Source organism: Rhinolophus sinicus, chromosome 14, assembly GCF_057876585.1.
Source record: "Rhinolophus sinicus isolate RSI-liver-muscle chromosome 14, RSI-T2T, whole genome shotgun sequence".
Taxonomy (NCBI): domain Eukaryota; kingdom Metazoa; phylum Chordata; class Mammalia; order Chiroptera; family Rhinolophidae; genus Rhinolophus; species Rhinolophus sinicus.
The window spans coordinates 101294867-101318266 of NC_142514.1; the positions used below are offsets into that span (position 1 = coordinate 101294867).

Genomic DNA, 23400 nt, shown 5'->3' on the forward strand with positions numbered 1-23400 from the left:
ACAGAAGACACAAATAACTAAAACCAGAAATGCGAATGGAGACATTATTACCATCCTTACAAAACTACAAAGGAATACTATGAACAATTGTGTGCCAACAAATTAGATAACCTAGATGAAATAGACAAATTCCTAGAAACACACAAATTACCTAAACTGATGCAAGAAGAAATAGAAAATCTCAACAGACTTATAACAAGTAAAGAGATTGAAATTAAAAACTTCCCAACAAAGAAAACTCCACTTGATGGATAGTTTTATGTGTCAACTTGGCTAGGCCAAGGTACCCTAATATTTAGTCAAAGTCTATTCTAGATGTTTCTGTGAAGGTATGTGTTAGATGGGATTAATCTTTAAATCCGTAGACTTTGAGTAAATTACCCTCCATAATGTTAGTGGACCTCTTCCAATTATTTGAAGGCCTTAATAGAAAAAGACCAACCTCCTCGGAAGTAGAGGGAATCTTGCCAGCACACTGCCTTTAGGCTGAACTGAAGCTCTTCCATGGGTCTTCAGCTTGTTCTCCTATCTTGTGGATTTTGGACTTGCCAGCCTCCACAATCATGTAAACAAATTCCTTAAAGTCAATCTCTCTTCTCTCTTCTCTCTCTCTCTCTCTCTCTCTCTCTCTCTCTCTCTCTCTCTCTCTCTATACACACACACACACACACACACACACTTTTATTTCTGTTTCTCTGGAAAGTGGAAAACTGTAATACAGTCCAAGACCAGTGGCTTCATTGGCAAACTCTACCATACATTTGAAGAATTAACACCAATCTTTCTCAAACTCTTCCAAAAGTAGAAGAGGAGAAACACTTCCTAACTAATTCTATGAGTCCTAACTAATTCTATAAATGTCCCTAATGCCTAAGTCAGACAAAGCCATCACGAGAAAAGAAAATTACAGTCTAATATCCTTTATGCATCTGATGCAAAAATCCTCAACAAAACACCACCAAACCAAATCCAACAGCATATCAAAAAGATTACACACCGTGCAAGTGAGATTTTTTTTTTAAGAATTCAAAGGTGGTTCAATATAAGAAAATTAATCAATGTAATACACCACACTAGCAGGATTATTCATGATAGCTAGAAGGTGGAAGAAACCCAAGTGTCCATTGACAGATCAATGGATGAACAAAATGTGGTCCATATATGCAATGGAATATTATCCAGCCTTTAACAGGAATGAAATTCTTATACATGCTACAAAAGGGAGAAAAAAGCCCCATAGGATTATTAATGGCTGCAGAAAAGGCTTTTGACCAAATCCAACACCATTCCATAATGATAATAAAAAAAAAATCTAAAAAGTAGGAATAGAAGGGAACTTCCTCAGTACAATATAGGGAATTTATGAAAAACCCACATCTAGCATCAAACTCAATGGTGAGAGAGTGAAAGAGTCTTCCTAAAATCAGGAACAAGACAAGGATATCTACTTTCACCATTGCTATTCAACACTGTACTGGAAGTTCTGGCCAGAGTAACAGGACAAGAAAAAGAAATAAAAGACACTCAAATTGGAAAGGAAGAATATACCTATTTACAAATGACATGATTCTATAGATAGAAAATCCCAAAGGATACACAGGAAAAGCTACTAGATCTAATAAACAGATTCAACAAAGTTGTATAAATCAACACACAAAAATCAGCTGAGTTTCCATATAATCAGAACAATCTGAAAAGGAAATTAAAAAGCAATCCCATGTTACAATAGCATCTAAAAAATAAGATACCTAGGCATAAATTTATCCAAGAAGATGAAAGGCTTATCTACCGAACACCACAAAACATTGCTGACAGAAATTAAAGACTGTCTAAATAAAGGGGAAGACATCTAAAGTTCATGGGTCAGAGGGCTTATTATTGTTAAGATGCGACTAATACCTACAGCAATCTACAGATTCCACACAATCTCTATCAAAACTCCAACAGCCTTTTGTTGCAGAAATGGAAAAGGTGATCTTCTAATTCATATGGAATTGCAAGATACCCTAAAATAGCAAAAAACATCTTTAAAAAGATCAAAGTCGGAGAACTCACACTTCCTGAGTTCAAAACTTACTATAAATTTTAAATAGGCAAAAAACTTGAATAAACATTTCTCCAAAGAAAATATAAAATATACAAATAGCCAATAAGCACATAAAAGAAGTTCAACATCACTAATCATTAGGAAAATGCAAATCAAAACCACAATGAGACGTCACTTCATAAACATTAGGATGGCTATTATATAAAAAAACAAAAAAAACAAAACAGAAAATAAGTGTTGCGGACAGTGTGTAGAAAAGGCAACCACTGTGCACCCTTGGTGAGAATGTAAAACGGTGAAGCTGCTGTGGAAAAGAGTCTGGTGGTTCCAATTAAACAAACAATTACCACGTGATCCAGCAATTCCACTTCTAGGATGAACAAAATGTGGTGTATATGTGCAATGGAATATTATCCGGCCTTTAAAAGGAATGAAATTCTGGGGGCAGTGGTTAGCTCAGTTGGTTAGATCCCAGTGCTCTTAACAAGGTTGCCGGTTCGATCCCTGCATGGGCCACTGTGAGCTGCGCCCTCCACAACTAGATTGAAACAACTACTTGACTTGGAGCTGATGGGTCCTGGAAAAACACACTTAAAATAAATAAAAGTCAAAAAAAAAAAAAAATGAAATGAAATTCTTATACATGCTACAACATGGATGACTCTTGAACAGATTAAGCTAAATGAAATAAGCCAGACGCAAAAGGACAAATATTGAATGATTCCACTTATATTCAACACCTAGAATAGGCAAATTCACAGAGACAGAAAGTAGAATAATGGTTTCCATGGGCAGTGGGGAAAGAGACCTGAGGAGTTATTGCTTAATGGTTATAGAATGTATGCTTGGGATCATAAAAAATGTTTTGGAAATAAATGATGGTGATAATTGTACAACATTGCAAATGTAATGTAAATTAAATTCAGTTGTGCTCTTAAAATGGTTGAAATGACAAATTTTGTGTTATATCTATTTTAACCACAATAAAAAATTTTTTGAAAGAAGGAAGTATTTAGTATCAGGAAGCAGGGATGGCAGGAAGGAGGTAGGCAACGTAACAGAGCAGAGGTGACCGTTCCGGTGGGAGGGACAGGGGCAGTCAAGGGAAAGCATAGGGCCTGGGCCATCTCGTCTCATGGCAAACACTGCTCAGGCACTACAACTGACGTCCTGGAAAGCAAGCCTGAGAAGACACAAAGGGGAGGTCACACAGTCACTAAGCTCAGATGGTGATGGCTGGCTGTGTGCACCTTGCCCCACCCTCCTGTCATTTCAAGCCTGAGTCATGGGATCCTGGATCATTGCTACAGCCTCCCAACGTGCCCCTGCCCCACCCTCTGCCCCTTCACCTCATCTTCCCTAATGCCGAGGGGATGAGCTTCCTAAAGCAAATCTAATCCTGCTGCCTCAGCTCACAAGCTTCCCTGCTGGTTCCCTCACTGGGAGCCTGCTGCATCCTTGGCTCAGCCAAGGCTATTTACCAGCCAATGCCAGCATGTCCCTCTGGCCTTGTCTCACACCCGTCCCCTACACCAACACCAAGTTCTGTCTGGCCAGGCTGAGCTTCTCATGTTCCCTTAACAGGTGCTCTGCATACATTGGAATGGGCTCCAGCCCACTGCCTTGGCAAACTCCTAGTAAGTAATCTTCAAGACCCCTTGCAAATATCCTCACTACTGTCACTACTGTGAGCTGAGAGCAGAACAGCAAGTAGCCACAAGTAAATCAGGCACACACACCCGCAGGTGAACACGCCTCAAACGTGGACTTTGGCTGCCCTACCTGGGCAGGAGAGCCAGGCTGTACGCCTGTGAGCAGGAAGTACCTGGGCTTGCTCATTAGGCCACAGACATAGCGACCATGCCTGGGAGGATCTGGGAGCTATGCCTGCTGCTTCTGCTGGGGCCGGTGCTGGGGTCTCAGGAGGCCCTTCCCCCACCCTGTGAGAGGTAGGAATGGGGAAGGCAGCTGGGGATGGGACAGGACGACCAGGGTTCGAAAGGCTGAGATATCAAGCCCTTCCGAGAGAAGGGAAGGAAAGGAAATTCGGTTTCCTTGTGTAGTAGGCTGTATGCCAGGCACCGATTTCCTATGTGGGGAAAGACGGAGCTACCTGAGGTTGGCCTATGCATGATCCAGGAGCCTGCTGGCCACAGCCCTCCCTCCTGCCCGCCCTCCAAGTTGCCCCTTGAACTGCACAGGGTTGTTCTCAGGATTGTTCTAGGAAATGTTCTGCCCAATTTCTCTAGCTTGAGTGTGAGAGGGGGAGTAAGTGCCTGAAAAGAGCTCCTGGATTTGACCTCTGACCTCGGTGACCAAGGGCAGGTCAAACCTCTTTCCAGAGCCATAGTTTCCACCTCCAAATAATAGAGATAAATGATCCTGTCCTCCCTCCCGGACTCACAGGGTATCGTCTATTCTTCATTCAACATGGATTTATTGAGCTCTCACTGTGTCTCTTGGGTTGTAGCAGTGAACAAGAAAAATGAGGTCCCTGCCTCTATTGATCTTACATAATAAGCAAGAAAAATAATACTAGAAGCTAAACAGTGACAGAAACACTAAAATAATGTAAAATAAAGTTAGGGAGCCACTCGGGGGTGAACAGAGAGTGTTTCAGATAGGAAGGGGAGGGAAGGTACCTGAGCATAATTGTGGAAGGATCCATCCCTGTGCCGATCTGGGAGAAGACAGTCCAGGCATGAAAACTACAGTACAAAGGCCTGAGATCACTGTTCAAGGATCAGGAACAGGGTCTGTATGGTTGGGATAGAAGTAGGAATAGGCTGCGGGAGACAGGGCGCTCCAGGGAAGAGGGAAGCAGGGCTTAGGCTTCAGTGGTAGGAGCAGCAAGGTGCGAAGAGGTTCAGAATGGGGTACATACATACTGGAGCTTTAGCTGATCAGACTTGCTGGTGGTTGATTTACGGAGTATAAAGGGAAAGGACACATCTGGGGTCATTCATAAGTTTTGTCCTGAGTAATTGTAATAAGAATTTCAGAGAGGCTATGTGATCAAGTGTTTTGTCAAGCATTAGGTTTGTTGTCAAAAGCATGGCAAGAAGACCGTGTCGCCGGTCCCTAAGCCCACCCTCAGCTTCAGGGACTTATCAGTACCACCGAATGGTTCTATCCATGGTTACAGGTTATTACAGTGAAAGGATAAAGACTAGAATCAGGAAAGGTAAAAGGTGTATAAGGCAGAATCTAAGAGAGAAGCAACACAAGCTTCCAGTTGTCCTCTCCCAATGGATTAATACAGATAGCACCTAATTTTTCCAGCAACAATGTGTGACAGCACACGTGAAGTATGGTCAACTTGGAAACTGACCTAGGCCTTGTCATCTGGGATTTTTGTTGGGGATCAGTTACAGAGGGATAGAGTATCCACATGGTTGACCTTAGTTACTCAGTCTCCAAGTCTCGAAAGGTCAAAGCGGTACTAGGTGGCTCTTGGCCTCCAGCATAAAAATCATTATTAGCATAAAATGTCTGGCATGGCCCAAGGCCATAAGTACACAAAGACTTATGAGGCAGAGCAAAATATCGAACTGGAGGTGTTTGTGTGAATTCCTGAACTTGTAGCCTGCTGGTCAGAAGTGGGGGTAGCTTGGGAGTCTCTGAACTTGCAACTGTTGCCTGGAGTGAGGGCACTCATACTGTGGACTGTGCTCTTGACCTGGGGTTGGTGTCTGAGCTAGCTGCTTAGTGCCAGAATTATACTGCCATATTGCAGTTGGTGTCAGAAAATGTGTGATTTACTAGGATGACCTTGACTCACTGAAACATGTGACTTCGGAAGAGCAAGACGAAAGGGCAAGGGATGAGGACCCTTTGATTACTGGGTGGCCACAGGATCACCCATTGTTTGGAACAGTAGTTGTGCTACGATCAGTTACTGAAGGTGAAAATTACCAATGGAATGAAAAAATTTGGACCCATCTCCTGGGATGTTGGCTCATTGGATGCATAAGAAAATGCAAAATAATAAGAAAATATTAAAAAATACAATTCCTTGATTATTGTTAACTATAACAGCAAAAATGAAAGAGAGATGGGCCAAGCTTAGATTCTGACCAGTCCAAACTACAGACTCTCGTCTCAGGGTCCTTGCTGAAGGAGTGTATTGGGGAAGATCCATAGCCACTAGCCTCAGAGCCATTTCCTAAGGAAAAAATTATTCTGAAATAACAAATAATGAAGAAAATTCCTAAGAGAATGGGGTAGACAAAGGAGAGAGCCAAGGGACTCATCTAAGTAGGGAGATATCTTTGAACAGTTATTAAGAAATGAGGTGAATGAAGCAAACATTTATGGGGGCAAAACAAAGGAGGAAGAGAAAGGAGAAGAGTCAAGGGACTAATCCCAGCAGAGTGGAAACCTTTAAGTGGTTACTAAGAAATGGAATGAATAAAGCAGCTGTTGATAGGATCAAAACAAAGATCTTAATGCAGCACTCTTAGATGTTGAGTGGACCAATGCGAGCCCCTGTAGGCCTCCCAAAATGGATGGGCCCTAAATGAATCTGCTTTATTCACCCTACTTTGGAGGAATTTGGAAAACTGCAAGGCAAAGATGACAATGAGAAAACTGATTTCCAATCTGTTGGAGCAATTGTCCTGAAATTTGATCAGCATAAAGATTGCTGAAAGGCTCAGGGCCCCTTAGCTCTATCTCCTGCTGGGAACTCAAAGCCTTATGCAGATGAGTGGGCAAAATAGTCAGAGGGTAGAGAAGCTTCTTGGACTTTGTGACACGGGAACCCTAGGCACTGTGGTACCAAAAGCCACTGTGGTACTAAAAGGGGCTACAATCAGATTGAGAGGATATAGGAAGGCAAGAGTTGATAGGATTAAGGTAAAAGTTCAGATGAAACTTGGAATGTTTAAACAGACTCTTTGTCAAGTGGTTGCTTCTCCTTCACTTGGATATTTTCTGACACTGGTTATTATGTCTAACTGGGAAGACTTTACCTACCCAATACTGGAAAACCAAAAACTGCTGGTGAAGTCCTAAAGGGGCCACAGTTGGGAATGCAAGGGTTGATGGGACTAAGGCAAACGCTTGGATGAAAATTGGTATGTTTGAACAGTTTTTATGTGAAGCGGTTGCATCTATTTTTACCTGAATGTGTTTCAGGGATGGATATTTTGTCTGACTGGAAAACGTTTCCACCATCTAGCATTATAAAACAATAGGCATGTAAATCCACCCATCAAGCAATATTAATCAGACATTGCAAAGGATAACAAATAAGGTTGTCCAAGTCCACACAGATTGTAAACTTCTGTGGAGCATAGTCTAGGGCTTATAGCAAAAGGCTTTGGGCACCTCCCAGCATGACTGCTGAGACTTTGGAGTAGAGAATTTCTATCTGAGAGGCAATTACTATCATGCTGTCAAACATGAATTGAAACGGCCCCTAAGACTGAAGGACATAAGATAATCTTGAAACCTGAAATAGCCATACTATCTTGGGTGATATTGGAGAAATGCTCTAAGAGGGTGGGCAGTGCCCAGAAAAGTTCCATCATAAAATGAAAATGGTTTATGAAGGCACATGCTACTAGGGGAATGTACAGTAACTCAGTGTATTCAAGATCAGGTACTCTTTTCCCCGAGGACTGACTTTAAAACCACCTAGGAGCAGCTGGACTCTATTGTCACTTGGATAGTGCTTTATAAACAACTCTCGACTGACCAACAAAGAGCTCCTTGGTTTATGGATGGTAGTTCTAAGGTGAACAGGTAACATACTGTTTGGAAGGCTGCCACTCTGATCGAAGATGATAAAACCAAATCAGCTTGGTGGTCTGAATTACGTGCTGTTTGCCACTGTGTTTGGGGTTTTACATACTCTTAGTCAGCGGCCAATGGCCTGGCCTTATCAGCAGGCAGAAAACTGGTTTGTATTGGCGTAGAATTAACCCCTGGTTGTTCGTGGAATGTAAAAGCATTTATGAAACTCTACAAGAGTATAAGAAAATATTTATTGAAAGTCAAAAAGAGAGAGAGAGTTCTGTTTGGAACTGGCAGAAGAAGTTTTGCCAGGGCAGCCTGAGAAAGAGTTGCCGAGACAGAGGGGTAAGAGAGATCCTGGCAGAAGTTTCCCAGGGCAGAGTCTGATGGAGACAGTGGCTAAGACAGAGGGGTAAAGAGAAATATTGGCAAGGGAGCTTCTCCAGGGTAGAGCCTGATAGAGACAGCTACCTTGATGAGAAGGAGTGCTGGGGTTTTATATTTTTCCATGCAGGATGTAGGGTGCTTGTCATCTTGTGGGGGGTTGGGGGACTGGGAGGGTGGGCTGCCGTTACAATTGTCTTCTTCTGGGAACTGTCCTGTTCCCATCTATGATGGATCTCAGCTTGCAGGGGGCTGCTGCTGCAACTGGGAACTATTCTGTTCCCATCTATGATGAGTGTTAGTGTGCAGGGGGTTGCCGTTTTGATTGGGAAGTGTTCTGTTCCCACCTATGATGGATGTAAGGTGCTTGTCAATCTGCAGGAGCAGTGCTGGCCTGGGGACTCAGAGCCAAGCAGTGAATATTTAAGCTTGTTCCTGTCAGCCCACAAGCTCACTCCTGGTAACTGTGTGCCATCCTGCCAGCTCACAAGCATGCTCCTGTTAACACTTTACGTATCTCATCATAGTCTATAAAAACAATGCCCTTAACGTGGCACAGTCCTCTGGGAATCTGAGTGGTGCATTAAAGTAGAACATATTGATGCCAGTTAGAAGAACCCCCTTCTTTGGAAGGTAACCGGAGCCAGCAAGTGGGTATCCCAGTGTACTCATGTGAGGTGGCCACTTGGGTTCCTGAACTGAGTGGACATTTGGAGGTTGCAGCAATGCAGAGATGGACTGAATATTCCACTTGTATTCTCTAAAGCACAAAATGCCAATAAGAATTGTTCTGTTTGCCAAAAAGAGAGACAGACTACAGATGGCTGTGGGGCAGAGTCCCTAGGGGAAAGGACATGCATATAGCTGGCAAGCTGGACGATGCTGGAAGACCTAGAAGGCTATAGATGGATCCTGAGAGAAACAGACACCTACTCTGGACTGGGCTTTGCATACCCAATGGTAGATACAAATACTCAAAATATTATAAAAGGACCAGAACAGAAGACACTGCAACAATTTGGACAACTGAGTTACATTTCTTCAGACCAAGAGAACACACTTTAATCCGCAGAGTAATGGTTTGATAGAGAATTGGGATAAACAATTAAAACATTGGTTGTCTAAAACAGGGGGAGATATAGATATGAAGGGCTGGCTTACACACTTTCACAAGTGTGTGCCCACACTCAACAGTGTCCCTACTAGATAGATTCCTCTGCTTCTCTTGGGCAATCTATGGAACAGGGGTGGAGAGGATGTTGGTACCTATAACTATACTCTTCTTCCCATGGGAGGAAGATGACGGTACAGCTGTTCTTTTTTCTTTCTTCCCACAGCCCTTCAACTTTTTTTTCCTACCTTGGTCCCAGGACCAAGACTGCAGCTACAAGTGCCAGAAGCAGGGATGATCCCTCAGCAAGAAATTGTAATTATACCTTTAAACCATTATGTCAGAATTCCTAATAGGCTGATGGGGCAGGTTGTACCTACACCCCACCTGGCTAAACTGGGTGTCAGTGAAAGCAGCTGTGTTGCCTGGCAGTAGGAATCGCCCACTCATCCTGGACTATGTAACCCTATGCTATACGAGTGGGAGAGGACTGTGGGGGAGGCATGTGCTAGACTAGTATTGCTGCCTGCCATTTGAACCAGCACAGTGGTCAAACCTAATGTCTTTTGCAAAGGTGGAAAAGTTTGGATATAAATGGAAAGAAGGAGAAATAGTAGCTGAGAGTAAAGGAATGGATAAATGGATTAATAATAAATGCAATGAAGGAAATCCACTATTATATTAATACTTTAAAAGAGTCTCAGAGGAAGAAATGATATCACCCCTTAGCTCAGTAATAACAGATGCCTGAAAAGGTGAAACTATACATTGCTGAGACCATTCCTACTTTGGAACCTGACGAGATGGAGTGGAAGCCTGCAACCCGAGTGGCCTCGCTCTGGGAAACATTTTGGTCATACGCTATGATGATGACTAATTATTAGTGACTCCATGGGACTCGAGTAATGTGTGAACATCTTTTGACTACTTTTCCAGGTTACATCTACCATAGTGTGATATGGTAAAAACACTGGCATTGTTGGTTAGATTATAATATTAATGTTGATGGTCAAATGTGTTGAGAAATTGAATTAAAAGCCTCCTATCCCTACCCTACAGTAGCTCTAAATGTTAGGTATACGCATGTTGATAAAGCAACTATTACTTTATCTGTTATACAAATGCTATACCAAATGCAGATGCTCAAAGAGGTGTTACTGGTATTTATTATAAGGAACCCATGGACAAAGACCAGGGTGGCCTGTTGTATAACAAAGAATTTGTCTATCTTTTTATTTGGTTTCCAGGCATGTAAGCTCTAAGGTCTTGGCATTTCCCAGGTGATAAGAGTGTCATTGGTATTCAGGGTGGTCTCTGATGGTTTATGTTAATGAGGTGCTCTTGGTGGTGGGGAGGCATCGATGAGTCATGCTAATGAGATGAGTCAGGATGGGGGCAGGCCATGCCAGAAAATCCATGTGATTAAGGGGTTGGGCCACCTGATATCAGCCCAACCTCCAGGGAGGAGAGTGGGGCTGGAGATTGAGTTCAATCATGTGGCCAATGATTCAATCAATCCTACCTATGTAATCAGACCCTAATAAAAACTCTGGACATCAAAGCTCAGTGGAGAGTCCTGGTTGGTGAACACATCAATGTGCCAGGAGGGTAATGAATCCTGATTCCCTGCGGAGAGAACAAAGAAGGTCTGTATTCAGGTCCCTCCCAGACCTCACCATATATGTCTTGTGAAATGAACAGAATGAGAGCAATTTCATTAGAGAATGTGCCCTTAAGCCTGTGGAGTCTGCACTAACTTCAGGTAGTTACAGGCAGAATTGAATTCAGCCCACCACCCCTCTGGCCCTTGGCCTAGGCTCTCTAATAGAAAAACCATCATACTTGTCTGAGCATTTGCATTTAGTATAGTGATTACATAATACAGCAATTATATCAGTATAACTATGCCTAACATTTGGAGGAGCCAGTGCAGATTTAAAGGGATAGATTTAAAGAAACAAGTAACCTGGCTTATAAAGCCTTTATATACATTTTCATATTTTTGTTCTAATTTGATTACTCATTTCCCTCCTTGATCTGCCACTACTTTTAATCTTATAATAAACTTGTGCAGAACTACTTAGCATAGAAATTAGCTAAATCCAGTTCTTCCTCAAGCAGTCATTTTCCACTGGTATTACATTTTGATAAGGCTTTAACTCGAGCTCCCAATATATTTAATCATCAAGATCAGTATTATCATATGGCTTATTTATATAAGGTAGCTGAATTGTACCAATAGTACCAGTATTATACCATATCCTAGTATGGTTATAGTACAACTCAGTTTTATTACAGAACGAATCTGTAAGAATTACAGAAGTATTTTCTATGCGTTCCCAATGGAATCCAACCTTGCCCATATACCAAATATTATTATGGACACGCATCACTACAAGTGGCCATGATTTGTAATTGTTATTTACTATTTCTGGGTTCCAAGTCAGTTAGAGGCCAAACGAACTGGTACTTGGAGGCTGGTTCTGAGATTGATTTCCACTGGGGTATATCTTCTTCTGACCTATTCTTGGAGCAAGGGCAGTCATAGTGCATCCATATAAAATACAAGTGTCCCAGGGAACTGCCATAGGTTCACAGGTCCATAACATTCCCCTGAGCCTCAGCAGCTAGTATGGAGGGCCATTGCACCATGGCTACTTTGGCTTCGATCAGCATTGAGGTAATTAAGAGCTCTTGTTGTGCAAGAGTACAAACCTTTCCCAGTGCTGTCCCCAGCATTATCCAGCACTAATTGTTGCCTTGGCCTGAGCCGCTTCACTAAAACGTCATCATCTTTCCAGGCTGACTCCCACCTTTTACTTTCCTCCTAAAAGAGAACCCCTTCTAATATGTTTATTCTAATTAATAAATATATTTCATCTGAATGCCTTTCCTCATTAAAAGCAAATTCAGTTTGTTCCATAGTGGGTGACCTGACTCCCCCACAGCCCTTTTTGTCTCACGGGCCGATGTTGTTTAACCCACCAAGTGTGTTGTCATTGTGGACTAAGGGTCTGACTGCAGTTAGGATACATATTTTGTACCCAGAAAAGGCAGGTCCCCCATCTAAGGTTAGATTGGTGGCAGTCACTCCTAGATGTATTTATTCTGAGGATGCCATAAGGCCTCCTATAGCCTTCCTTGTCTCGGGATGGGGATGGTCCCTAGGGGACTTTGGATATACCATGTGATACCTACTGCTTTAATTCCATATGAAACTAATATTTTTCTATTCTGTTTAATAGCTTTCTACAAAAACAAGGGTGATGTGCATTTGTGCATATAGCACAGTGACACATGGGCCATGCCGCTGCTCTATTTTGTCCATTAAAATAGAGGACCTTTCTAAGCATCTGATAGTCAAGGTTTATAGTTACAGGGTGTCGTGCAGGAGACCCTGCTCGCTGCACCATTTGTCATGCGGGGCGGCCTGCAGGGTCTCTGCTCCCGCTCCCCACATAAGAACTCAGGATATGGTGAGGCCAAAAAGGAACACCCACGGAGCCATAGGTAGGGGAGTCATACCACTATATTCTCGCTGGCGGCTGGATTGGAGACACAGGAACCAGGAGCAACACTGTTCGCAACCCTTACTCTGCCGCTTGCAGGTTCAGCCACCATCCTCTTGCTAGGCCCCCATTTTTTGCTAGCGTAGCCACAGCAGTTACATTAGTGGCCAATGGCTCACTGGTTACAGCTGACGGCCAACTAGCAGCAACTGATGGCCATCCAATCACAGTTGATGGCCATTTACTACCTGAGCCAGCACCTGTCTATGTGAGGCCGAGAGCCTGGAAACTACTTTCTGGGGCTCTGCCCCCACACTCCACCCCTACAGGCTCTTGCCTCACAATCTACATGACAAGCGTCTTCCGCGAGGGGCCCTGTGCGAGGAGCCTGGAGGTGAATGCAATATCCTGGACACAGCCAGGCTCTCTGGGCACAGCCAGGGTGTCTCAGGGCACCACCAGTGCTTCTGGGCATGGCCAGACTTCCTGGGCTTCTTAAGGTACCACCTGTCTTCCCGGACACAGCTAGGGTTTCTCAGGGCACCACCAGTGCTTCTGTATATAGTGATATGACTCCCCTACCTATGGCTCCGTGGGTGTTCCTTTTTGGCCTCACCATGTCCTGCGTTCTTATGTGGGGAGCAGGAACAGAGACCCTGCAGGCCGCCCCACGCGACAAATGGCGCAGTGAGCAGGGCCTCCTGCACAACACATGGCGTAGTTGGCAGGATATGGTGCCGGCCAAAGCTCCCCGAAGGGCAGTGGAGCAGTTTGTGCGTGTGGACACTCAGTCTCAGGAAGACCAGGAGGAGCAGCTGCCAGAGAGCTGGACCCCCGTGGAAGGTGGGAAGATGTGGACGGTTCTACAACCAGCATAAGCTGGAGAAAGCGAAGGTCGTTGCGGCCCTGTGGGCTGGGGAGTGCTTGCTGAGGCAGCCCGGATGCGGGACTTGTCCCAGGAGGAAAGGCTTGCAGAGTCCTCCGTGGGAGATGAGGGTGAGGTCAAGGTCTTCCCTCACCCCCAGGATAGCCCTGGCGAATGACTATGGACTATGGGGAATGGGTGTTATCTCTAATTTAATGGACCACTTGACTGTTTGGGAACATACCACCATGTAGTGGAACTGGCCGATGTTTGCTTTTGTGTCTTGACCGGCCGCCATTGAGAACATGTAAGCACCTTGACTGTGAGCCGCTGTTGTTCCAGCACAGTACCCTGAGAGGCCCAGAGAGAGTGTCAGTGCCCTGAGAGCCCTGGCTGTGTCCAGGAAGTGTGGCTGTGCCCACAGAGAGTAGCAGTGCCCTGAGAGCCCTGGCTGAGTCCAGGAAGTCAGGCTGAGCCCTGAAGATACCCTGGCTGTGCCCAGGAAGTCGGGCTGTTCCCAGAGAGAGTGGCAGTGCCCTGAGAGCCCTGGCTGAGTCCAGGAAGTCTGGTGTGCCCAGAGAGAATGACAGTGCCCTGAGAGCCCTGGCTGAGTCCAGGAAGTCTGGCTGTGTCCAGAGAGAGTGGCAGTGCCTTGAGAGCCCTAGCTGTGTCCAGGAAGTTGAGCTGTGTCCAGAGAGAGTGGCAGTGCCCTGAGAGGCCCTGGCTGTGTCCGGAAAGACTGGTGGTACCCTAAGAAGCCCAGGAAGTCTGGCTGTGCCCAGAAGCACTGGTGGTGCCCTGAGAAACCCTGGCTGTGCCCAGAGAGCCTGGCTGTGTCCAGGATATTGCATTCACCTCCAGGCTCCTCGCGGAAGATGCTTGTCATGTAGATTGTGAGGCGAGAGCCTATAGGGGTGGAGTGTGGGGGCAGAGCCCCAGAAAGTAGTTTCCAGGCTCTTGGCCTCACATAGACAGGTGCTGGCTCAGGTAGTAAATGGCCATCAACTGTGATTGGATGGCCGTCAGCTGTAACCGGTGAGCCATTGGCCACTAATATAACTGCTGTGGCTATGATAGCAAAAAATGGGGGCCTAGCAAGAGGATGGTGGCTGAGCTAGTAAGAGCGGATTGCAGAGAGGCGGATGCCGCCAGCGAGAATATAGTGATATGACTCCCCTAACTATGGCTCTGTGGGTGTTCCTTTTTGGCCTCACCATATCCTGCGTTCTTGTGCAGGGAGCGGGAGCAGAGACCCCGCATGACTCCCCGCACGACACAGGGCAAATAGTCTGCCTGCAGCTGTAAACCACACAGTCCAAAGACCCAGTAGGGAGTAGCTCCTGGAAATTCCTTCGCAAGTGATATCCTTCGTAGTAGGTGTAACCTGAAAACTTAGAGTAAAAAGACATTGGCCGGGCGGAGCCAGCCAGGTGGCTCAGGTGGTTGGAGTACCGTGCTCCTAATGCCTAGGTTGCCGGTTTGATTCCCACATGGGCTAGTGAGCTGTGCCCTCTACAACTAAGATTGTGAACAATGGCTCTCCCTGGAGCTGGGCTGCTGTGAGCAGCTGGACCTTGGAGTGAGCTGCCGTGGGCTGACGATGCTCTGCTGCTAGCTACCGTGTATTGCCATGAGTGACCAGTGGCCAGCGTGAGTGGCCGGCAGTCATCGTGAGCAGCTGGCAGCTGGCGAGAGCTTCAGTGAGCTGCTGTGAGAGGCCAACCAAAGAGCAGCTGAGTGCTGCTGCGGGGTGCTGTGTGCTGCCAGGAGTGGCCGGTGGCCAGAGTAAGTGGCTGGCAGCCAGTGTGAGCAGCCGACCAGAGACCGGCGACTGACTGCCTCAGCTGGGGGGGAGCGCAAGGCTCATAATACCAGCATGGGCCAGGGAGCTGTGTCCTACACAACTAGACTGAGAAACAACGGCTTGAACCAGAGTGGGGGGGGCGGGAGGCGGAAGAAGGCGAGGAAAAAAAAAAAAAGACATTGGCACATTCCTGGAGTTCCCTTCAGTTGTCAACAATTAGTCTAGCTCATATCCTAAGATGAAAATGCCTCTCAGAGTAGTGCCACTCAGGTTTGCAGGCTTTCTTTCATTCAACTGTGTCAGGTTCCAAAGGCAGGTATGGTCATGGCAAACCATGTGGCTTCACCATTTCAGGTATCTGGTGTAATTGTGCTAAAGACAATAATAACCTCTTGCTCTGAGCCTCTCTCCAGGCACCAGTGGATTTCCCATTTTTGTTGCATACCCGTTTATTCATCCCTTTACCCCCAGCTACTGTTTCTGTTTCTCCTCTCCATCTGTCATTGATTTTTACTAAACTTTTCCATCTTTGGAAGAGACGTTAGGTTTGGCCATTGTGCTGGTCCAAATTGCCAGCAGCAATACCAATTTTGAAAGTGCGTCCCCCACAGTCCCCTCCCATTCATATAGGATAGGGTTACATAGTCCAGGATGAGTGGGCGATTCCTAACATTCAGCAATACAGCTGCTTTCACTGACATCCAATTTAGACAGTTACATTTAAACCAACAAGGAATCGAAGAAATCCTGATCTACCCCCCAGCCCCCGCAAAAAAGTTACATTTTCTTGCTTAGGGATCACCCCTGCTTATGTCACCACAGTTGCAGTCCTGGTCCTGGGACCACTGCATCAGGTACGAAAAAAGTAAGTCAAGATGCTGTGGACAATAATTGTGTAGTCCTACCAGCAACCTCTCCCACCCCCTCTTCCCAGATTCCCCAGAAAAGCAGGGGAATTTTTCCAACAGGACTCCTCTCTTGACCCCTGCCCCCATGTTGAGTGTGAGCACACACTTGTGAAGGTGTGTAAGCCCGCCTTTCATGCTTTAATCTCTCCCTATTTTAGACAACAAATATTTCAATTGTCCTTTCCAATTCTCTATCAAGCTGCCACTCAGGATGATATAACACGTGATATGTCCATTTGATGTGGTATCTCTTGGCCCATTGTTGTCCAACTATGGGTTGTCCAAGTTGGTATAGTATCTTCTGGTACAATATAGTATTTTAAGCATTTTCATCTACAACCAGCTATTTTAATGTGCCTTTTAAATTCCCATAGTGATTTCCTTAGGATTATGCCCCATACAGGCATCCTTTAATAGCCCAGTTTTTCATGGCCTGGCCACTGACCCCTGCCCCATAAGTCAATAAAAACTCAGACATAGGGGCTTTTATTTTTCAATCCTTCCATCACTGCAAGGGAAACAACATGCAATTCAACCCACTGAACTGATTATTTCCTACGTTTGCCAAAGCTTTCCATCAGTCAGAGTGCAGTAGCCTTACAAACAAGATACTGTCTGGCCACTTTGGAAGTGCCATCAGTAAACCAAGCAGCTTTTTGTTGGTCAGTAGAGAGCTGTTCACAGGGCAACTTCTGGTGAATCCTTGGGTCCTTCCAAAGTCTCAGCATTGTGAGAAAAGAAGCCATCTACTCCTAAGTACATCCTTGCATTCCCCAAGTAGCATGTTCCTGTGTAAACTACTTCTGTTTTATTAAGGAACTCTTTGGGACCACTGCCTTCTTTATCAGAATATTTCTCTGACATCACCCAAGACATTATGGGTATTTCAGGTTTCAGGAATATTTTGTTCTTCAGTCATAGAGGCAATTTCAATCAACACCAAATAGCAAGCTAGTAAGTATCTCCCTAGTGACATATATCATACATTGCATCTGGAAAATTTCTCGTCCAAAATCTCAGCAATTGCCACTGGGTGCAACTCACAGGCTTTTGCCATAAGCCCTTCTGATCAGGTCCACACAGGACAACTGTACAGAGAATTCGTCCATCCTATTCTATTAGGTTGGTACAAAAATAATTACGGTTTTTGCAATAATTTTTAACCTTTTAAACCACAATTACTTTTGCACCAACCGAATAACCTCACCGATTAAAGTGGTAATCTCCTTTTGTCCACCAGGTATGCGATACTGTTTCAAATTAACAACTAATGTGGGCTCAGGCAGTTGCTTAGGTCCTTTAATGGACAAGGACCCTCCTCGTTCCCTGAGCCTTGTATGTTACCACCACCCACAAACCCCTACCACACATGGACACACACACATACAGCCCTTGCCCAGTACAGGGAATATGCCCCAGACTCTAGCCTTTCTTCTCCCCTAATAGTGTGGTCTGATCTGCTCCCCTCCTCAACTCTCTCGGCAGCCAGATTTACTGCCATGGGGAGCTTCTGCACCAAGTTCAGATGGCCAAGCTCTACCAGGACGACAAGCAGTTTGTGGACATGCCACTGGCCTCAGCTCCAGGTGAGGCACTTGGGGGCCCCACCTTCTCCTGAACCTTCCACCAAAGGGCAGTGGCAAGACCAGGCCTCTGATGAGGGAGGGGCTCATGGGGTTCCATTGATCCCTCCCTGCTGCCTGTTCCTCAGAACAAGTCCTACAGCGCTTCAAGGAGCTAGCCAACGCCCACAACCACAGCATCCCCCAGCAGCAGCTTCAGGGGTTCCTCGAAGAACATTTCCAGGCCATGGGGCAGGAACTGCAGCCCTGGACCCCTGAAGACTGGAAAGACAGGTACAAGCCTGGACAGGGAACAGGAGAGGGCCCTTCAAATGGGCTGACTCCCAGAACTCTGTGGGCCCGGTGTTCTTCCAGCCCCCGATTCCTACAGAAGATCTCGGACCTCAAGCTGCGAGCCTGGGCAGGGCAGCTGCACCAGCTCTGGAAGAAACTGGGAAAGAAGGTATCAGGAGCCTGGGCCTTCCCCAGGCCTGAAAAGAGAAATGGAGTTACTAGTAGAGGGACACACCAGCTTGGGGATAGGGACTAATTACCTGAGCACAAAGCCCCCACCTCCTGGGTCCTTGAACAGAAGCTCTCTAAAAAGAATTTCTGAAGGGGAGAAGGGCAACATCCTCTTCTAACTCCTCACCTCCTCCCTGAAGCCCTCCCAGCCTCTCCCCAGGCAAACCTAGCCTGTCCTTCTGCCTCCAGCCTGCCCAGTCTTCCTCAACACCACATGGTAATTGCTCCCTCTCCTCCCTGAGCTCCTCAGGCCAGGACTCTGCTCAGGAATGATCACTGCTGCTGCTGATGGTGGCCCAGCCCTGTGAGCAGCACAGTCCTTTCATTGGCACTTTCTCTCCTGTTGTCTGAGGCTCAGAGAGGGCAGTGCACTGTCCAAGCCTGCACGGCACCTGTTCTCCCACCCGGCCTCCCCGGGCCCTGGCACCCACAGGCAGAGTGGTGTTCTGGGCTCCTTGGCTAGTGTGGGCTGCTTCCCCCGCCAGCCCCCACACCAACAAACCCAAGCCCCATTCCATTGCTCCCCTCAAAACCTCTCTCCCACTAAAACCACACTCACTCATACAGAACTATCAGGAAAGGAACAGAGCAAATACCTGTCATGGACACACAGCAAGCCCCCTCTGATCCTACCTTGCTCTCTCTTGGCCACGTTCACCCACATCTACCTCACTGGGGAAAGGATGGGCCAGAGAATGGGGGGCCCTGTGTCTCTGGGTCTGGCTTGCTGGTGGCAGCAGAGATTCGGAAGGCAAGGGGAGCCGGAAACAATGGTCCCCTACCTGGGTCCTAGGAGTGGCGGCTGCTTGGTGAGCACCTGCTGCTGCCGGGCTGAGTGGCCGGGGCTCCCACACACCATCGCACTCAGTGGGGACTCCAGAGGCCCACATGTGGGGGTGAGCAGACCAGATTCCCAGAGGCCCAGACCTTGATCACACCCACAGAGCTGGGCATTAGCAGAGCAGAACCCAAGCCCGGGCTGACTGGCTCCAAAGCCTGCATCTGCCAGGGCCTCCACTGCCCCAGCCCCCTCCAGCCTCCACTCCGTGGGAAAGTGGGGGGTCTAGGCTCCCCGTGCCCTCTCTCCTGACTGTAGGTGAAGCCAGAGGTCCTCCGCCACCCTGAGCGGTTCTCTCTGATCTACTCACAACACCCGTTCATTGTGCCCGGCGGGCGCTTTCTCGAGTTCTACTACTGGTGAGTAGCCAGGGGCTTCAGGGATGGGAGTGGTGGGGAGCCCAGGGCCAGCGGGTGGCCTGAGCATGGTGCGGCACCCTGTGGCCTGAGTGTGCAGGGCAGAGGGCGGTGCAGGGATGCCTGAGCAGGAAGCCTGAGCTGTCCCTTTTCCCAGGGACTCCTACTGGGTGATGGAGGGTCTGCTCCTCTCTGAGATGCCTGAGACGGTGAAGGGCATGCTGCAGAACTTCCTGGACCTGGTGCAAACGTAAGAGGGCGCTGGGCACCTCAAGGCCGGGGTGGAGAAGCAGGTGCCATGGGCTCGGAGCTGGATCGGTCTTGGCTCTGGCAGCTGGGCAGGGGCGTGTTAGCAGGCTTCCTTCTCGACAGCTATGGACATGTCCCCAACGGGGCCCGCGTGTACTACCTGCAGCGCAGCCAGCCCCCACTCCTGACGCTCATGATGGACCGCTATGTGACTCACACCAACGACATCGCCTTCCTACGGTGGGGACCCCCTCCCTGTGCTTCCCTGCAGCCCCCACACCTGAGACCTCCCAGGGTGGGACTGGGGAGGTGTGCCCGGGCTGAGGTGGTGCCTGGCTCCACCCCAGGGACAATATTGGGACCCTAGCCTTGGAATTGGACTTCTGGACTGAGAACAGGAACATCTCTGTGAGCTTGGGGGAAAAGAGCTACGTCCTGAATCGCTATTATGTCCCTTATGGGGGACCCAGGTGAGGAACCTCCTGACCAGCATTTGAGTGTCACCAGGCCCCTGGCAGGAGGGCAAGTGACTTAGCCCCACCTCTCTGATGGTGAGACTGATAGCCCTGGAGAATCCAGGGCTGTTGTCTCCAAGAGCAGCTGAGTCAACCCAGCTCAGTCCCCAGTTTGGGCACAGCCCTCATACAGCCTCCTAGGGCCAGGCTCTCCACTCTCCTCTTGCCAGGCCAGAGTCCTACAGCAAAGATGCAGAGCTGGCAGACACCTTGCCTGAAGGTGAGCAGCAGTAGGGTGAGGGGGTCTAGGTGGGGCTGTGTGCCTGCAGCTGTGTCAGGCCCTGGTCCGCTGTCTGCCGCTGCCTTACCCTCACAGGGGACCGGGAGGCTCTATGGGCTGAGCTCAAAGCTGGGGCCGAGTCTGGTTGGGATTTTTCTTCCCGCTGGCTCGTTGGAGGCCCAAACCCCAACTTGCTGAGCAGCATACGAACCAGCAAATTTGTGCCTGTTGACCTCAATGCCTTCCTGTGCCAGGCAGAGAAGCTGATGAGCAAATTCTACACCAGCCTGGATGAGCAGGCCAGTGGGAGGGGAGGAACAGGGGTGCTTGTCCAGCTTGGGTCCCTGCCGCAGCCTTGACAATAGAGCTGGAAGTAGGACCTTGGGTGAAGGGCCTCCAGCTTCCCAACCTGCTCAATACTTCACCCCTAGTGTAGCCAGGGCAGGAATACAAATGGAGCCCACTTTTATTTTCACTTCCCCTCTTTTTCTTACTGGGAGGGCCTTCTAGGTACTGTGAGAGGACACCCTAGTCCACACTTCCAAACTCCTTCTGTCCCCTCTCTCCAGACAGCTGTTCTTTGACTCCCTCACAGCTAGGGAATCCAACACGGCCAATGCTTTCCCAAGGATGGACTCAGGGGACAGGACAGTGCAGGTCCTGGGAGCCAGCCATATAGGACCATTGCTCAGGGAATTCCAGGTCCTAGAGGCCTAAAATGTGGTGGGCTCTCAGTGGGCATGTCCTCTTGGTGCTCAGGACTTCTTAGTCCTTGGGGAGGACAATAGGAAGAGGCCAAAGTTCACAGGGCCCTAAAGGCAATGTTGCCCCAGGGAATGACTCTCAAGCCACGAAGTACAGAGACTTGTGGGAACAGCGCTTGGCCGCCCTGAAGGCCATCCTATGGGATGAGGAGAAAGGTGCCTGGTTTGACTATGACCTTGAAAATGGAAAGAAGAACCAAGAGTTTTATCCATCCAACCTCGCTCCTCTCTGGGCTGGCTGCTTCTCTGACCCAGGTGTCGTGGACAAGGCTCTGAAATACCTGGAGGTAAGGGGGGCAGCTGGCGGGCTGGTACACTAGGCACAGGACCACCTGTTCTCTCCCTGACTCTGAGCAGTGACTTCTGGCAAGTGACAGCCTCCTCCTCCTGCTTCCAACCCCGAGTCTTGGCCTGAGTCCCGATGCAGCCACCAGGGGGCAGCTGTGAGCCAAGAAGAGAAGGCCAGCAAAGGGACATCTGGCTTTAGGAGGGCCCAGCCACCTGGCTCCCCCCCCCCCCAGCCCCCACCCACAGTCATAATAATGTCTGGAACCTTCCAGGACAGCAAGAGCCTGACCTACCAGTATGGGATCCCGACCTCTCTCTGGAAGACAGGCCAGCAGTGGGACTTCCCCAATGCTTGGGCTCCCCTGCAGGACTTGGTCATCAGAGGTAGGAGGCAGGGATGGGCATATCCAAGGCCTTATCCTGTGGGTGTAGAGGGTCGGCCTCCCTAGTACTAGGGAGGTGTGAACAAAGGGTGTGGGGGCCTCTCTCTGACTCCTCTGCTCTCTCGGCCTCCCACTCAGCGAACATTTACGTCCACTCCCACCCGTCAGGGGAATCGGCCGTCCTCTCCCTCCAAACCTGCGCCCTGGATTAGAGCAGGTTGGCCTGTGGCTCCCGGAAGGAGGTCTTAGGGCCCTCTTTCCCTCCTTGAAGAGAGTTAGGCTTGGGCCTCTGCTCCCCATGAGATGGAGGCTCTGGAGATTCAGTGTCCTGCCTCGGGGCGGGGTCTAGGTCTGGCCAAGTCTCCTTCACCCAGGACCCAGGAAGTGGCTTTCCAGCTGGCGCAGAATTGGATCCGAACCAATTTTGATGTCTACTCCCAAAAGTCAGCCATGTACGAGAAGGTGAGCTGGCGCTGAGCCCCGTCCCACCAGTCTTCCTTCCCATGGTGGGATTGTCAGGCTTTGCAAAGTCCAGGCCCAGGGACAGTGGCGGCACCCAGTGGCTATTCTTGGGCACTGCAGACCAGAGCAGCTTCTTCCAAAGGGGCTATTTCTCGCTTCCCCTAGAGGGCTGGGGTGCGTGGGCTGGGGGTAGTACTGACCTTAGAGCTTGCCCTCTTGTCCCCAGTATGACATCAGCAACGGTGGACAGCCGGGTGGCGGAGGGGAGTATGAAGTTCAGGTGAGTGGGCCAACAACCTAGAGGGAACTATGGGCCTCTGCTCTCCCAGCTGACCATGACCTCCCCTCTCTAGGCTGTAGGTCCACAGGGAGGAGCCTGACTGGTGCTCCTTGGCACTCCTGAGGCGAGGCAGGTGCCAGAGCCTCTGGGTAGAGATCCCATACCCCCTACAAGGACCTCCCCCAAAGGTCTTGCCCCACTGGCCATGCCTCTCTCCAGGAGGGGTTTGGCTGGACCAACGGAGTGGTCCTGATGCTCTTGGACCGCTACGGTGACCGGCTGAGCTCAGGGACCCAGACAGCTTTCCTGGAGCCCCACTGCCTCGCAGCTGCCCTGTTGCTTAGCCTCCTGCTCAGCTTCCTGCCACAGTGATGGGCCTCGGTGTCCCATCTGCCTTCAGTTCCTCCTCTGGCTCCAGCTTCTGCCTCATTAAACTTGTGCATGAGTCCCTACCTTCTTCTGTCTCTTCATCCTCCATCCCTGGAGACCCCATGCCCTCCTATGCCCCCAGCCAGTCCTCGGTCATAGTGGAGTGGGGACAGAGTAGGGACATGGAGGTCATAGGTTGGGCCCTGGGTGGAATAATAAGGT

At 48.3% G+C, this 23400-nt stretch overlaps 1 protein-coding gene across 1 annotated transcript; it reads left to right on the top strand.

Moving 5' to 3' along the window:
• Positions 1 to 3907: 3907 nt before the first annotated feature.
• LOC109437205 (trehalase) lies at positions 3908 to 23360 on the top strand. The gene is made up of 14 exons (XM_088789849.1): positions 3908 to 3996; positions 17853 to 17953; positions 18079 to 18392; positions 19551 to 19651; positions 19806 to 19898; positions 20021 to 20137; positions 20245 to 20367; positions 20583 to 20632; positions 20729 to 20935; positions 21451 to 21683; positions 21957 to 22068; positions 22417 to 22529; positions 22756 to 22809; positions 23029 to 23360. The coding sequence occupies exons 1-14, from the start codon at positions 3908 to 3910 to the stop codon at positions 23179 to 23181; spliced, it is 1860 nt and encodes a 619-aa protein (XP_088645975.1). The 3' UTR covers positions 23182 to 23360.
• The last annotated feature ends 40 nt before the right edge of the window (positions 23361 to 23400 follow it).

Bases quoted from the DNA above. Each gene is read 5' to 3' on its own strand.
- LOC109437205 (XM_088789849.1), top strand. From the start codon at position 3,908: ATGCCTGGGAGGATCTGGGAGCTATGCCTGCTGCTTCTGCTGGGGCCG. The intron at 20,368-20,582 runs GTGAGGAACCTC...TCCTCTTGCCAG, and splicing joins GTCCCTTATGGGGGACCCAG to GCCAGAGTCCTACAGCAAAG. The intron at 21,684-21,956 runs GTAAGGGGGGCA...GGAACCTTCCAG, and splicing joins AGGCTCTGAAATACCTGGAG to GACAGCAAGAGCCTGACCTA.